Source organism: Dipodomys merriami, unplaced genomic scaffold (assembly GCF_024711535.1).
Source record: "Dipodomys merriami isolate MVZ:Mamm:240054 unplaced genomic scaffold, mDipMer1.0.p SCAF_19, whole genome shotgun sequence".
Lineage (NCBI taxonomy): Eukaryota > Metazoa > Chordata > Mammalia > Rodentia > Heteromyidae > Dipodomys > Dipodomys merriami.
This window is the reverse complement of record NW_027203270.1, coordinates 19,572,177-19,589,795: the sequence shown is the minus strand read 5'-3', so window position 1 is coordinate 19,589,795 and position 17,619 is coordinate 19,572,177. Positions and strand designations below refer to the sequence as shown.

At 41.5% G+C, this 17,619-nt stretch overlaps 1 protein-coding gene across 5 annotated transcripts in view; it reads right to left on the bottom strand.

Annotated features, from left to right (window-relative positions):
• Positions 1 to 17,619, bottom strand: part of Specc1 (sperm antigen with calponin homology and coiled-coil domains 1) — a 252,278-nt gene that overhangs the window by 138,958 nt on the left and 95,701 nt on the right. The window contains exon 1 of one of the 5 annotated variants that reach the window (XM_070027621.1): positions 9,094 to 9,262. The exons of the other annotated variants lie outside the window; for them this stretch is intronic. Within the exon in view, the coding sequence (XP_069883722.1) occupies positions 9,094 to 9,133 (40 nt within the window). The 5' untranslated portion in view covers positions 9,134 to 9,262. Of the gene's footprint in view, positions 1 to 9,093; positions 9,263 to 17,619 lie in introns of those variants that run through there. 5 annotated transcript variants of the gene reach the window in all.

Below are 17,619 nucleotides of genomic sequence, written 5' to 3'. Positions count from 1 at the left end.
GTGGTAGAGTGCTTGCCTTGCATGCATGAGGCCCTGGGTTCGATTCCTCAACACCACATAAGAAAAAAGAAAAAAGCCAGAAGTGGCGCTGTGGCTCAAGTGGTAGAGTGCTAGCCTTGAGCTGAAGAGCTGACGGACAGCGCCCAGGCCCAGAGTTCAAGCCCCACGACAGGACCCCCCCCCCAAAAAAAAGAAGACAGTCTCAGGAATACTTTAATCAAGTAATGACAATATCTTCATAAAGATACACTGAGCTCTTGAAGGTCTGTTTCATGCTGCTTCTGTGAAACTACATGAGCTGCTCTGATCTGAAAATGTTTTAAAAAGTAAAAGAATTCAACAGACTAGAAAAATTCAGGCAACACACTAGATAGGTGAAATCCAGGCCACGCATCAATAGCTCATGCATGTAATCCTAGTTACTTGTTACTTGTGGGCTGAAATTAGGAGGCCAATCCAGGCAAAGAGTTTTCAAGACCCCTTCTAAAGAGAAAAGGCTGGGTGTGGTAGTCCATGCTTGTCATCCCAACTACATGAGAAGTTTAAATAGGAGAATCAAGATCTAGTCCAACTCAGACAAAAAGCAAGACCCTATCAAAAACAAAAGCCAAAGAGCTGGAAGTGTGGCTCAAGAAATAGGAAGCCTAAAAGTGAGAAGTGCTAAGTTCAAATCCCAATATTGTAAAAAAGAAAACAAAAGGTGAAATCCAAAGACTTCTTTGAGTAGAATGTTTAAATGTTTTAAAACATAAAATCACAGAATATTAAAATTAGCAAGTAACTATGAGAGCTAAACATGTATATACTCTCTTATTTTTTATATTACAAGGCAACCAGGTAACAATAAAATGAAAACATGTTAATATTTTACTTTAAACAAAAATTCCAAGAGGAAGATCTACAAAAAGTTGACTTAAAAGTCATAAATCCTCAAAATATTACAACTAAAAACAAAAAACACAGCACTCTACCACTCAGCTATATCCTCAGCCCGTATTTCTAATTTTAAAAAGTATACTAAGGACCATGGTATGCATCAAGTGTAAGAGCATCTACCTAGCAAGTACAAGGCCCTAAGGTCAAGCCCCAGTAGCACAGAACAAAAGCATAATATATGAAGGATAATATCCCACGTAAGAGAGGCCCTCTATCTCATCTGTCTATGTCTTATGTCTCTGAGGACAGCTTGCAGCTGATCACAGAGGCCTCACTAATTTTTTATTTCTCCCCCAGGTTTTATGCATTTTGCTTCTATAGTGAATGTGATATTTTATTTTCCTCCTGGTGCTGGAGATTGAATGTTAAGCAGGTGCTGTACTATTGACCTACACCTCCAGGGGCTGAATGTAATAAACTTTTAATAAGTCATTATTTAAGTTTTATGACTAACATAAGAAATGCTGATATATAACATACACATACATATATGCCTATTCATCTACATATGAGTATATATTCATTCCCAAACATTCCCATCTAACTCCAAAGAAGTTTGATTTGATAAAACTGCAGCCTGTTTTTAGTTCTGTCTCTTAAGACTCCTCCTCCTCCTCCCCATCCCCCTTCTTCTACTTTACTAGTCCTGAGGCTTGAATTCTGGGGTCTGAGTGCTATCTCTGAGCTCCTTTTGCTCAAGGCCAGTGACCTACTACTTTAGCCACAGCACCTCTTCCAGATTTACTGAATTCTCATTATCTCTAACAGCATTTCAGTTGATCTTCATGGTTGTTCTAATAAGAGAATAATAGTAGCCACAAACAATGTTAATGTTGCCACATCCTTATTAAACACTGTTTTCTTTTTAAAAAAATATTGTTATTATAAAGATCATTACAAAGAGGTTAGAGTTACATAAGTCAGTTAGAGAATACATTTCTTTTTGGATAATGTCACCCCTTCCCTTGCTCTCTCCCAGTTAAAGCCTATTTTCTACAGATCTTATTACTCTGGGTGGTATATTTGAAAATGAAGTCATATGGTCCTACATAGCCACCCCTGTCTTGTTCCTGACCTTTATGGGAATGTTTTTAGTTTCCTGTTAAGCTGCTTTCAGACCATTTTATTTATTATCTTAAGAAAGGTGATCTATTCCATTCCAACAGCAATTAAATCTTTATGAAGTAAATGTTAAATTTTATTAAGTGTATTACTGATGTATGGTAAGATGTTTCTTTAAATTTATTAATATTGCAAATCTTATTTATATACTATGATTACATTTTCACAAGAAAACGAGCCAGTTCATTTGTTTTAACCAACAGTGAAATATTTTTCAAAACATATAGCTCAATTAAATTTGGTTTATTCTGGCTACTTCAGCAAAAATGTGCTGTGGGATTCTGTATGAATGCTTTAAAAAAAATTTTAGTTATCTTTGCCAAGCTTTGATATTAAAAGCACTACTAACAGCATTATTTCTACTTTTGTTTGTGCATTTCTAATATGTTATGCTTTCTTCCACTGCTCTGCCATTTAGTGTAATGGATTCTATAACTGCTACCTTTTCTTCTTGGATTATGCTTTATCAATGTGCAAGGACCTCTCTCATCTGAGGTATTTGGTATGTTGTGTCTCTGATTGTAGAATGACCTTGTAAGTTACACAAAGCCAGGAGAGATACTCAAAATTAAACCACACTGGTTTTACTATCAAGAAAGATAGCTGCCTTAGTCAGGCACCAGTGGCTAATGCCTGTAATCGGTGCCAGGGCAGGAAAGTCTATGAGATTCTTATCTCCAATTAAATCACAGAAAAATCTGGAAGTGGTGCTGTGGCTAAAGTGGTAGATCACTGGCCTTAAGCAAAAGGAGCTCAAGGATAGCACTCTGACCCCAGAATTCAAGCCTCAGGACTAGCAAAGAAGAAGGGGGATGGGGAGGAGGAGGAAGAGGAAGAAGAGGAGGAGGAGTCTTAAGAGACAGAACCAAAAACAGGCTGCAGTTTTATCAAATCAAACTTCTTTGGAGTTAGATGGGAAATTATTTGCATATTTTAAATGCAAATTTTAATAAAATGTTTTGGCCAAGGAGGGGGGGGCAGGGAATTCCTCCATTTGAGTGGGATTCCTCAGGCACCTTGAATCTAAAGTACACACGCATTATGACCATCTTTTTACATTCAAGCTTTACAGGACCATGGTTTGAACTCAAGAGTCTCAATGTTGCTAGACAAGTGCTCCATCACTTAAGTCATTTGCTCTTGTTCTTTTTTACTTTAGATTTGGATACGGTCCTCTTCCTCTCACCCTCCCCGCCCCACCCCCACCCCGCAGTGGTCTCAGTTTGAGTCTCCCCTCTCTCTATCTCTCCAGCAGCTCAGATTGAGGTGTGTCGTACTATACCCTTTTTGTTCAAGTTTTAAAGTTCATGCTATCTAGAGATTACAAAGATTTTGAACATAGAAATCTATCAATAATGGATGAGATATACAGATATTGTGTGTGTGTGTGTGTGTGTGTGTGTTGGTCCTGAGGCTTGAACTCAGTGCCTGGGCACTGGCCCTTAGCTTTGGCTCAAGGCTAATGCTCTGCCACCTGAGCTACAGCTCAACTTCTGACTTTCTGGTGGATAATTGGAGATAAGAGTCTCATGGACTTTGCTGCTTGGGCTGGTTCGAACCAAGATCCTCAGATCTCAGTCTCCTGAGTCTCCTCAGGCACCAAGCCACCATCGTCCAATTGTAGCTTTACATTTATTAGTTGCCACTTTCTGGCCTCTTCCTTCCTTGTTTTCTTTGGAGCCAACTCTTTGAACATAAACTCTCCAGTCTGAGACAGGTAGGGGCTGGATAACAGTGGATATTTCCCTTGCATTTGTGGTGACCTAAAATCAATACATGAATAAAGAAAGATTTGCCTAACACAGGACTTCAGTTTGGTAAAAGAGTCTGGAAAAGGAGAAAGCACAAAACTAAGGTCAGATCTTGGAGAAGGTAATATGCTGCTTCATTTGAAAGCCAGTTTGACCTGATTTTGAGGGCTTGAGGAGTCTGATGTAGTTAAGTCATTGAACTTTTTGCTTCTATTGGTTTCCTCCCTAACCTCCCCAAACAAAACAACAGGGACCAATGTCTTTAACTTTGCATATGTTTTTGGGTGAGTTTCTCCCTCTCCATTGATCATGGGCAAAGCTCTTCACTTTGGGAGAGTAGAAAAACTGTTTGAGTCACACCAATGATCTTTTCATTTGTAATACTTGAAATTTATTTTTTTATTATTTTGATAGCAGATGTACTATATATTTATTTAATATGTATAAGGGAGCCTAAACAGGGGCTGGGAAGGTGGCTCAGTGGTATAGCACTTGCCTTGCATGCTCGAGGCCCTGGATTCGATTCCTCAGCACCACATAAGCAAAAAAGAAAAAAGCCGGAAGTGGCACTGTGGCTCAACTGGTAGAGTGCTAGCCTTGAGCTGAAGAGCTGAGGGACAGCACCCAGGCCCAGAGTTCCGGCCCCATGACCGGACCCCCCCCTAAAATTGATTAGCAAAACTTATACACTGAGCAGATTATTAATTAAAGACCTTTAAAAAGTGATTATTACATCATACTTGATTTATGAGTAGAATGTTTATGTTGATCTTAGAAACTTAAGGAACTAGTTTTTTTTTTATTAATCACTTTATTTGTTCTTCTATTAAATCTGCCAAAGGGATTTTTTTTGGTGGACAGTTTAACCCAATCACATTTACTATACAGTAACAGGTTATTTGATTACCTATTCTTTTATCTATGTGTTATCACTTATTTTTGATAGATACTACTTATTCAAGAAAGGTGCATTTTCCAAAGTATGTCTCTCTCAAATACTCTGAAATGTTTCTATAGGACAAAACAGGTTTCTAGAAAAATTCATACTTTAATCCCCTCTCAGTGAATACTGCAAAAATGTTGATGAATTCTTAAAACTGAAAACTAATGACAACAAGTCACTGACTTCTGCTCATACCCACCAGCCAATTCCTCTTCCCTCCACCTACTTTAGTCCCTTTATGAATAAAATGAAATTCAAAGCTAAGAAAATTTTTGAAATAGACAATACAGTTGAAAATTTAAGTCAATTAAAAAAACAGAAGAAAGTATTACAATATGTAAACGTTTGCTGGAAGTATGGCTCATGGGATAGCAAATCAAACCCTGATGTCATGAGAAAAAAAATATGGGTTTATAAATTACAAATCTTTGGCAGTACAGGATCATATAGAAAGCAACAAGTATAGGAAGGGACCACCAGGCCAAGTAAAGACATTAAGTCAGAAGCTCCAAAGCAGTTAAAGTTTACTGGGTACTTTTCTTTGAATGGTCTAACCCTTTGTACAGTTTAAACTATGAATCATAGCAATCCTACAAAATAGGTTATACTGCCATTACCTGTTCTGGGTGAAGAACTTGGGCCTTCAAGAATTTAAATAACTGCCCAAAGCCTCAAAGAGAGGAAGTGGCCGAACACATCTGAAGAGGCAGCCTGGCTAAGCAAAGAAATTGCAGAGACACTTCCCAGGCCCTTAGTGTCCCTTTGGGGCTGTTTGACTGAGTTTGGCCTGTGGAATGTGGGTAGAATGGCATGTGCTACTTCCAGGCCTGACCCCTAGAACCTGATCCTCCACATGCCCTCATCTCTTGATTGCAGGCAGATCCATAGCAACCTGGGAGCCATATACTGAACCGTCTTCCACCTGACTTTCTTAACTCTAAAAGCTGCCCCAATACTCTCCAACTCACAATAAAGTGCAACATGTGAGAGAGTAAACCTTCACTGTCTTAGGTGATTATTTTAGAGATTCAACAGAAACCACAGATTGCCTAAACTATAGTCAATTAAAAATGTGACCTGAGAGGCTATGGGTAGAAGTTTTTGTTTTGTATTATTTATATTCTTTATTCTTTTTTTCTTTTTTCTTTTTCTTTTTGCCAGTCCTGCAGCTTCAACTCAGGGCCTGGATTCTGTATCCCTGAGCCTCTCTGTGCTCAAGGCTAGCACTCTAACACTTGAGCCACAGGGCCACTTCTAGCTTTTTTCTGCTTATGTGGTGCTAAGGAATCGAACTCAGGGCCTCATGCATGCAAGGTAAGCATTCTACCACTGAACCACCTTCCCAGCCCCAGGACCTGCTCTCTTTAGTGGCCTTTACACATGGACCTTTCAATGTCTTTTACTTCATCCATTTCACTTACCATCCTGCAGTACACACTGACCCAACCCAGAAGTTCATAGATGCCACCAGGGAGAAAACTTGCTGCTCCTGCAGCAAACATCAGTGTTAGAAAAGCAGCCGCTAAGAACCACTTGCTTCCTGAAAACACCTCTGAAAGTGATGGTTCAGACCAACCCTCTGAAGCCTGCAGAGAGGATCTCAGAGAGGGATTTTACTTGGCCAGGCTTCACCAGGTCTACATTATTGTGTGAGAGCTCCCCCGACAAACCTGCTGTTACTCTTCAAAGTGTGGGATCTGCATTGTGGTCTGAGGGCTTTTCTTACCCATTCTGTTTTACCTTTCATCTTTCTTGGGGTTCACTCTCTAACAAACCTCATGAAATCCTAATTCCAAGCATCAGCTGTCAAACACAACTAGCATAGCACAGGAACCATGTGACATCCAAACTTGTGTTCTGCTATTCTCATGTATCCTCCCTGCTTCCCCACTACCATTCCACTCATCTTTGTTTGACACACTTGTTCAGATTCTGGCCTAATGTACCAACCAGTGGGAGTAGAGGTAGATGGTGGTGGTGGTGTTACCCATTCTGTCTCAGCCCCTATGGCAACAAAACTCTACTTTCCATAATCTCCTTGTTAAATCCTAGAGTTTTATCACAGCAACAAGATAAACTAGTTGAAATTATAGCTCTCTTTTCAGCCAACAGTCCAGAATTAAAAATCCTTTCCAATCAACTATTTATACACACAACAAATCAGACTGAGTTCACATCCTGAAATTATATGTGTTCTTTGAAAACCATAATAAAGGGCTGGGGAGTGAGTTCTGAAATACAGCACATGCTTAACATTCTGGGGTCTCTGGGCTCTATCCTCAGCACTGCAAAACACAAACAACAAGCAAACCACCCCTCCAAAACAACTCACAAAAACACAATAAAGGAGCTGGGAAGGTGGCTCAGTGGTAGAGTGCTTGCCTTGTATGCATGAGGCCCTGGGTTCAATTCCTCAGCACCACATAAGCAAAAAGAAAAAAGCCAAAAGTGGCACTGTGGCTCAAGTAGTAGAGTGCTAGCCTTGAGCTGAAGAGCTGAGGGACAGCACCCAGGCCCTGAGTTCAGGCCCATGACCGGAACCCCCCCCCCAAAAAAAGGCAATAAAGTAAGTCACTGAAATAAATATATCTTTTTATTTCCTAGTCCAAACTTTACAATGGTAGATCACTTCGAGATTGAAATGCAAGCACCCAGATTAACTCTTTTTTTTTTTTGGTAGGTCGTGGGGCTTGAACTCAGCTTGGGTGCTGTCCCAAGGAGAGTGCTCTACCGCTTGAGCCACAGCGCCACTTCCAGTTTTCTAGTGGTTTATTGGAAATAAGAGTCTCACGGACTTTCCTGTCCCGGCTGGCTTTGAATCTCAATCCTCAGATCTCAGCCTCCTGAGTAGCTAGGATTATAGGCGTGAGCCACCGGCGCCCAGCTCCAGAGGAACTCTTAAAAGCACTAATAGTGAGCTGCTTCACAATTTTAAGACAGAGGAAATAATAAGTAGGAATTTTCACAATTCTTGAACACTAACAAGTGGTGTATTTTAAAATATTACATATCCGTTACCTAATAGTTTATCAACAGGACTTATTATTGCAGAATAATCAATGTATTATTCTTATTTTCTTTCTGTGTGCAAAGAAGTTTGGTTAGTAGCCCCATCTCTAAAATTTTCTTCACAGTGTCCTTGTGTAGATTTCAACATTTTCCATCCTAGTTGCTGTAGACGTCCAAGTGGTCCTAAGTGCCAGAGAGGCACCTCGCCCACCCAGATCCAAAGGTATGGGCAAGACAAACAGCTCAGGGGCTAGGACATAAGTGAAGAGCCATGGACTGAGGCTACGACAAACCAAGGTTATCATTATAGCACTGCTCCCAATGCCAGGGATGTCACTGCGACAAATCACCTCAGGAGCTTCAACTTCCTACTTTGATTAAAACTGAAAAATGACTCTTGTGGGGAAAAACAAACAAACAAATATCACGAGTTCTGACTGCTCACCTGCCAGCATCAGGCCAACCATCTCTTTGCAATCAGTCAAGATGCCATTTGTGAAGCTAAATCAAACCCTATTCACGTTTCATGACACTACAGAAATGTTGTCTTGTTTCCAAACACACCCCGTGGTTATCAGCATCTAAATCGGTGCCAAGTCCAGAAAGATAGACCCGCAGATGAAAACTAGCGCCCAGCTGCCTCTCCAGCAAGCTCACACCATTTCCGAGGAAATAAAACAATCTGATACCCAGAGAAGTTTCTGGCATCCCAGAAAAAGCACGACTTATTTTGAGTAAGGAACAGTCACAATCAAGCGCTCTTGGTCTGAGTATGAGTAACAAAATCAGCTGACGGGTCGCCACCTTCCGCAGGACTCCAGAAAGTCTGTGCTATGCAAATGATGTGTTGCAAAAAAGGGACAATGAGCCTGAAAGCCACCGCAGAGTCCCACTTTTCCTCACAAATGCCAGCGAGCCTTCGAGAACTGCCTCGGCTGCACAGGCGACCCCGTCCGCTGCAGAGAAGAGGGGCGGGGAAGGGGGAGGCACAGCCACGCCTGCACAGGAGACCCCAACCAGAAACCTCTCACCCCTCCAGCCCGGCCTGCCCGCCCCTTCCCGCCCCACGGCGTCCGGGCGGACCCGAGGCTTCCAGGTGCGTGTCTGCAGCGAGTGGCATTTCCTGGTCGCCGAGCGAGCACAGGTAATTTCACAACCCTCTCAGTGCATTCCAGAAGCCAGAATCACATCCCGGGAACTTCGCCTTTCCACTCGCCCCACTCCGCGGCGGCGCAGCGGGAAGCGTGGCAGCCGAGGGCCGGGGAAGCGAGTGGGGGGAAGGGCGCCCGGCCGAGGAAGGGGCGCGGTGCGACCCCTGCCAACAGCACAAACCTGAGTCGGGATCCTCTGGCCTCCCAGAGTGGTTGCCCATGCTCAACAGATCCGGCTAGCAGCCGACTCTGACGAGCCTCGGACCCGGTGTCCACTGTGCCGCAGCGCGCGCACACAGCGCCGGGCTCGGACGAGGGAGGTAGCTGCGTCCGCGGGTCCGCTCCAGTCAAAGAAAGAGCCAGGCGCCTTCCAGTTCCCGGCGGTGGCCGGCAGAGCCGCTCCTCGCGCCCGAGGGAGGGACACGCCCCCTCATCTGCATACTCCCAGAACCCTCCAATCCACTCAGCCCGCCTGACTCGACCCGCTCCCACCCCCCTTATCTGCATCCCGCCCGATTGACCGGGACCTACTCCACGCTGTCCTCCAGGAGCGGGGGCCCGCCCACCTCATCTGCATGCAGCCCACCCACCTCATCTGCATGTGGATCTTAAGTGTCCAAGGACCGAGCCCGACTGTGGGAGGGCTGCACCAGCTGACCGACTTCAAGCCTGCACCCGCCCACACTGCAGCTGGACAAGGTAGGCTGGAAAAACCCCATTGCGGGATGGCTGAAGCCAAAGGCCACCGGAAAGGCAGGGTCTTGTGCTGTCGTGTCAAATTAGATCTATCAGGACAAAAACCTAGGGCTGGTACAAGGCAGAGGCTTAATAAATATTTGGGGTGGGGGGAATGTATGAATGAATGAATATGGAACAAACAACGAAGACAAGAAAAACAGTGCTGACAAAGTCTTGCTCATGATCCATGATGAACACTGTCGCCAATAATAAAAGTGCATGCCAATCATTACAAGCACGAGATCATATTGCCTGTCAGAAATGACTAATTTACAAAGACCATCTTGAGCAATTTTCATTTGATAGTGAAAACACTCAACACTAAATCTTGCAGTGGTAATACTTAGTAGGACTAGTAAAATAATTAGGAGGATGAGGGTTCCTGTCTCTTGATTATTTAACACAAATTCTTTAGTCTGTACTTCCTTCTTACCAACATCTTAAGGCATGTAGATCACTGTGTCTTAAAGTTGTATTCCCTTGCTTTTTCGGAATGCTACACTCTACGAGTTTGTGGTCTACCTCCTTGGTGGTTTGTTGGGTCTCCACAGACCCCTAGACCCTGGAACAGCCTAAAACTCAGCCAGGCACCTCTCTACTTTTAGCCTTTTTTAAAATCTCTCAACTTGTGGATTTTTTTTTAAACATCCATCTATGAGAAGGATGAAAGGGGAAAGGAGAAGATAGAGGGGTGATGAGAAAGATCAGATGTTACAAATATATGTATGTATGTACACATATATGCACATCCATACTTATATACATATATATACATGAAAACAACATAATAAAACCCACCAAATGCTTTGAAAAGGAAGGAGGAAAAAGAGTGGGAATACAATGGAGGAGATAAGTTTGTTCAAGGAACACTGTGTAAATGTATAGCAATGAAATCTTCTCATATTACAAATATGTGTCAACTCAAAAAATTAAAATAAAGCAAAATGACCAGCCACTGGGGCACAACTGTAATCCTAGCTACTCGAGAGGCTGAGATCTAAGGATCATGGTTCGAAGCCAGTCCGGACTTAGGAAAGTCTTATTTCCAACTAACTACCAAAAAGCCAAAAGAGAAGCTAGGGATCATGTGGTAGAGCACAAGTCTTGAGCACAAAAGTTCAGGGACTGTACCCAGGCCCTGAGTTCAAGCCCTAAGACTGGCACACAAAATAAAACAAAATGCCATATATGTATCTCCAACCTGGTTCCATCTTCTGAACTCCAGACTTACTTAACTAAGTGCCCTTTTCTGGCAGTAGGGCAATACTGGGGTTTGAACTTGAGTCTTGCACTTACTAGGCAGATGCTCTACCCTTTGAGCCACACTCCCAGCTGTTTTTTTTTATTTTTGTTGGTGTGTTTGTTTTAATAACGTCTCACATGTATGCCCAAGCCAGTTGGGACAGCAACCTGCTTGCACTTCTCATAAATCTGGAATAACAGATGCATGCTACCATGCTGAGCTATTGGGTGAGATAGGGATCTTGAAAACTTTTTGCCCAGTCTGGCCTCAAACTGTTATCCTCCTGATCTCTGCCTAAGTAAAGGGTTACAGGTGTAAGTCACCATGCCTTCTCAACACCTCCTCTTCACAACTGCATTTAGAAGTCCAACCAGCAATTCCATTTTAACCAGAACAAAACTGAATTTCTTTCTCCTCTATCTTCTCTTTGTCCATAAATAGAAACTGCATTCCTCCATGACTCAGGCCAACAACCTCAACTCTTCTCACATGCCACATCAAGCCCATCAGTGTATCCTGTCAGTATAGACTGCACATTTCATAAATGCTGCCACATCTGAGGAACTTCTTACTTCCTGTACTATCATCTCCTGCCAGAATAACTACAATTGTCTCTCAACAGGCCTCTCTTCTCCTGCCCCTCCTTATATAGTCTGTTCTCCACATAATAGTGAGTGATGCTTCTAAAACCTAGCTCAAATCATGCCACACCTCACCTCATGGCACCTCCACTTAACAATGCTCTGATATCTTTCTGTCTCACACAGGAAAAGTCAAAGTCGAAGGCCTCCAAGTCCCTGAAAAATCCTTCACTCTCACCTTCCTGATCTCAGCAGTCTCCTCGCCATTCCTCAAATGAGCCAAACAATCTCCCTCCTACAGGCATTTGTACTTGCTATTCCCTCTCCCTACAACACAACACTCTTCCCCTGGTACAGGTGTTAAGGCTCACTCTTTCTCTCACTTCTTAGGTAGGTATCTGCTCAAATGCCATCCTATTATGGGTACTTTGCTCATCACACTACCTTACATAGAAAAGCAGACCTTCAATACAGACACTCCCGTGTTTTGCTGAGTCCTGTGACACATTGCCATTAAGTACAGTAGACCCCCTCAGCCATCAGGGACATGTTCGAAGATCTGGACTAGACAAACCCCTGAAACTTATGCTAGCACTGAACCATATGTATATATATACATATATATATTATATATTTAAGTTTTTCCTTCATATACATATTTAGGATAAAATTTAATTTTAAATTAAGCACAGTAAAAGACCAGGGAAGCAGCACACTGGTGGCTCACACCTGTAATCCTAGCTACTCAGGAGGCTGAGATCTGAGGATCACAGTTCAAAGACAGCCTGGGCAGGAAAGTCCGTGAAATACTTATCTCCAATAAACCACCAGAAAACTGGAAGTGGCTCTGTAGCTTAAGTGGTAAAGCACTAGTCTTGAGCTGAAGAGCTGAGGGATAGCACTCAGGCCCAGAATTCAAGCCCCATGACTGACAAAAAAAAAAAAGACCAATGATAACTTACTACAGATTTTACCAACTGTAAAGCACTTTTTTTCCTTGTCAAGAACTACATATTTGCATTGCTAAACATCACTATTCTGGTACACTGGGCCATTATTAAGTGAAATAAAAGTTACTTGAAAGCCAGGCACTGGTGGGCTCATGTCTGTAATCCTAGCTACTCAGAAGTTTGAAACCTAGAGGATCTCAGATTGAGCCCAGACTGGGCAGAAGTCTGTAAGATTTCATCTTTAATTAAGCAGCAAAAAGACTACAGAGATATGGCTCAAGTAGTAGAATGCCAACTTTGAACAAAAAGCTAAATAAGAATATAAGGCCTCAAGTTCAAGCACCAATACTAGCATACACAAAAAAGTTACTTGAAAGCAAACACTATGCAATTGTAACAGTGACTCTATAAAGGTGAAAAATGACTCCTCTGTTTCCAGAATTATAGTTTGTGAACTATTATTCAGAGCTTGTGCACATTGCAACAATAGCATAACTTCAGTGGACAAGCACTTTATGTACCTATCCATTGAGGTTCACTGGTAAGTAATTAATTCTATAAAATATCTAGTGTCACCAGGTTCAGTGGCTCATGCCAGTATTCCTAGCTACTCAGGAGGCTGAGATCTGAGGAACATGGTTCAAAGTCAGCCCAGGCAGAAAAATCCCAATGAGACACTTATCTCCAATTAACCACTCAAAAACTGGAAGTGGCACTGTGGCTCAAGTGATATAGTGCTAGTCTTGAGCAGATAGCTCAGGCACAGTACCCAGGCCCTGAGTTCAAGCCCCACAACAGACAGAAACAAACAAACAAAAATGTCAAGTGCTGACTGTGTCTCCTTATGAACACATGACACGTAAAATATCAACCCAACCTGTATTATCTCATGTGGTCAATTCTGAATGTTCAGATTTGCCTCTCCTGGCTTGCTTTATTTATTTATTTATTTTTTAGCAGTACTAGGGTTTGAATTCAAGGCCTCATTCTGGAAGGCAAGCACTGCATTTGTGCCACACCTCCAACTTTATGTCTTCTCTTAATGCAGGCTTTTTTTCTTACAAGAGCAACTTCCATTAGTTTCCTCTTCTCACTTGTGCCCACTTTTGTTTCTAATCAAATCACTCCTCCCAGCTTTTCAAAAATGCAAATCTGATTCATTTAAAAGTTCCGTGTGGCTTCCGTCTACTTTTCAGAAGCGATCCTTACCTCTTAAGCTTGGTATATAAGGTCCTTCATTGTCTTGAGCCTCAGCTCTACCCTTTCTGTTCCAGCTTCATCTGTGGACAGCATAGCACACCTTCCATTTTATATGCCAGCAACTTTGAGCAATTAGACTTCCCAGAATGCAACCTATTTAATGCCTTAAGCCTCTGTGATTTTAAATCTTCTCTATTCTCTTCTATAAGTTGGCTGACCAGCAAATGCCTATTCATTGGCTGTGACCTGAATTGCCCCTGCCACCCAGAAGGCTGTTGAAGCTCTGACCTCCAGTGTGAGGTACTTGGAAATAGGGTTTTTAAGAAGCAATTAAAGTTAAATGAAGTCATCAGGGTGAGACCCTAATCTAATAGGATTAGTAGCTTTAAAAGAAGGACATCCCTATCATATAGGAATGCAATGAGAATGAGAACTTGTTAAGGCACAGCCTTCACCAGAACCCAGCTGTGCTAGCATAGTGATATGACTTCCAGCCTCTAGCTTTGTGAGAAATAAATTTCTGATCTTTAAGCTGCTCTATTGTGGTAGTTACTTATAGCTACCCATGTACACTAATAGATCATCTTTTAAATTCTTGCTCTGGCATCATTTTGACAGAATTCAGTACTATCTCCCTCCCAGCACTTGTACCTGTTTATTCTCCATATAACTACACTATTTTTAGCCATTATTCCTTATAAGGACGAACGTTTATTTGCCCTACAATATGAGTAAAAGATTTTTTCTTTTCTTTCTTTTTTTTTTTTTTTTTTTTGCCAGTATTGGGGCTTGAACTCAGAGAATCATGTTCTCCCTCAACTTTTTCCACTAAAGGCTGGCACTCTACACTTGAGCCACAGCTCCATTTCTGGAGTTTTTCTAGTTAACTGGAAACAAGTTTCATGGACTTGAAGCCCAAGATGGCTTCAAACCATGATCCTCAGATATGAGCCTCCTGAGTAGCTAGAATTATAAATGTGATCCATTGTTACCAAGCTTAAAACAATAATTTTCAAACAAAAAAATCTACTATGAATATTTAAATCTCTAAAGAATTCTTTGATATCTATAGAAATTCTGTTACTGTAATGAGAAGACTATTATACAAACTTCAATTCTACCCAAAGGAAACTATGTTTTAATAAAATAAAATTGATCATGATCTTGATGTGTTTATTCCAAAATTAATCTAGAAGAATAAAAGTATCAAAAATCCAAGAAAATTTGACAAAAGAAGAGTAAAGAAGAGATGTAGTTTACAAAATTTTAAATGTGCCATAAAATTATTTTAGAATAATTTATAAAATAATTCAGAACCTTTCCCATGCTAGGCAATACTTTACCACAGAGCTACATCCCCAGGCCAGGGAAAACTTTAAGAGATAGCACATTGATGGCTCATGCCTGTAATCCCAGCTACTCAGGAAGCTGAGTTCCAAGGATTGAAGTTTGAAGCCATCCTGAACAGAACAATCCAAGATTCTTATTTCCAATTAACCAGCAAAAAAATCAGAAGTGGAGGTGTGGTTCAAGTGGCAGAGTACCAACTTTGAATGATAAAAGTCAGAGCATGAGTTTAAGCCCCAATACACTTGTCAAAAAAAAATAAATAAATAAAAGACAGCACAGTGACTGGTCAGGCTGTGTCAGTCACATATACTAGACCAATGAGAAACCAACTGTCACAGGAATGTGGAACAAGAATGCTCATCTCAGGCTGGGAAGGTGGATCAGTGGTAGAGTGCTTGCCTTGCACACATGAGGCCCTGGGTTTGATTCCTGAGTACCACATAAGAAGAAAAAGCCAGAAATGGCACTCTGGCTTAAATGGTAGAGCGTTAGCCTTGAGCTGAAGAGCTGAGAGACAGCGTCCAGGCCAGGAATTCAGGCCCCATGACAGACAAAAAAAAAGAATGCTCATCTCAGCCACTGGTGAAGTGGAGCTCAAATACTCCAGACCAGTGTTAAAGGGCCTCACAATGGTTCACTGTGACCATGATGCTAATGTCAAAGGCGCTTGTGATGCTTGTAAAACAGAAGGCAATGCGACAGGAAAGTGACTCAGTAACAGAGCATGTGAGGCCCTGGTTTTGATCCTTAACACACTACCAAGAAGAGCTAGGTGCTGATGGCTCATGCCTGTAATCCTAGCTACTCAGGAGGCTGAGATCTGAGGATTGTGATTAGAACCCAGCCCAAGGAGGAAAGTCTGTGAGACTCTTATCTCCAAAAGTTGGAAGTGGTGATGTAGTTCAGGTGGTAGAGGGCTAGCCTTGAACAAAAGGAGCTTAGGAATAGTACTTAGGCCCAGAGTTCAGGGCCAAGGACCAGCACAAACAAAACCAAGAAGAAAAAGAACAAAGCAGCACTGTATTTTATATAATGTGTGATTTCAGATATAAAGTTGCAATTAAATTATAAGTTTGATATTGTATTGTTATCTATTTTATCTATTTTGTCAATGGTAAAGGAAGATAAAAACAATCTTTGAATATATTTGGGGATCCCCTATATTAAGGCATATATAATTTTATATGTGTGTGTGTATATATATATATATATAGATAGATATATATATATATGTATGTATGTACCTATTTTGTTTTTATATTAGCGGGGCTGAAGTATAGCTCAGTAGTAAAGTATGAGCTTAGCACATACAAGGTCCTAAATTCAATCCTTAATACCACATACACATATACATTCTACATTATACTGCCCAGGTTAATATACAAAGAAATAAATGTAGATAAGTATATAGAAAATTATTAAGAATAACTGTATTTAAAAATAAAATTATTATATTTCTTCTCTTATTTTTTTTGTTACTACTGGGGCTCAAACCTAGGCTCTCACACTGTCTTAAGGCTTGCTTGCTCCCATCTGGCACTCTACCACTTGGGCCACACCTCCAGTCCAGCACTTTGTTGGTTAATTGAAGATGGAGTCCTGAGAACTTTGCTCCCCAGGCTAGCTTCACACTGGGATCCTCTAGATCTCAGCCTTCTGAGTAGGTAGAATTACAGGTATGAGCTACCAGTGCCTCACTATGAGTTTCATTTTCTTTTTTTCTTTCTTTCTTTTTTTTTTTTTTTTTTTGGTCAGTCGTGGGGCTTGAACTCTGGGCTTAGGTGCTGTCCCTGTGCTCTTCAGCTCAAGGTGAGCGCTCTACTACTTGAGCCACAGCGCCACTTCCAGTTTTCTAGTGGTTTATTGGAGATAAGAATCTCAGGAACTTTCCTGCCGGGGTTGGCTTTGAACCTCCATCCTCAGATTTCAGCCTCCTGAGTAGCTAGGATTACAGGTGTGAGCCAACGGTGCCCAGCCGAGTTTCATTTTCTATAGCACGTATCTTGACTTTTTTTTTTTTTTTTTGGTCGGTCATGGGGCTTGAACTCTGGGCCTGGGTGCTATCCCTGAGCTCTTCAGCTCAAAGCTAGCACTCTACCACCTGAGACCACAGCACCACTTCCGGTTTTCTGGTTGTTAATTGTGGGGTAAGAATCTCATGGCCTTTCCACATATCTCAGCCTCCTGAGTAACTACGATTACAGGCATGAGCCTCCAGTGCCCAGCTGTAACAAGTATCTTTACTGCCTCAACAATGAGTATTTTGTTTTTATAACTAGTACATGCACAAAAAGTGTATATATTTAAACCCAGCAATTCTTCCAGGAATTTATGCAAAATAAATAATTACATATTTTTAAAATATCTGGTTTGCAAGATAATTCTTAACATTTACTGAGGAATAATGACACGCTAAGCACTATTTTAATTATTTTAGATATTTAATCCTTACCCAAAACATCCAATGGAACAAAAATTATTTTTAACTCAGATTAAAGATTAAAACATAACCACAAATAACTTTCCTAAGGTGACTACATTGTAAAGTGGCAGAACCAGGATTTGAACCTGTGTCTCAGATCCCCAAGTCTACCCCCAAGGCTGGATGCTTCACTAGGAAGACTTACAGAAAGAAGCATAGCATT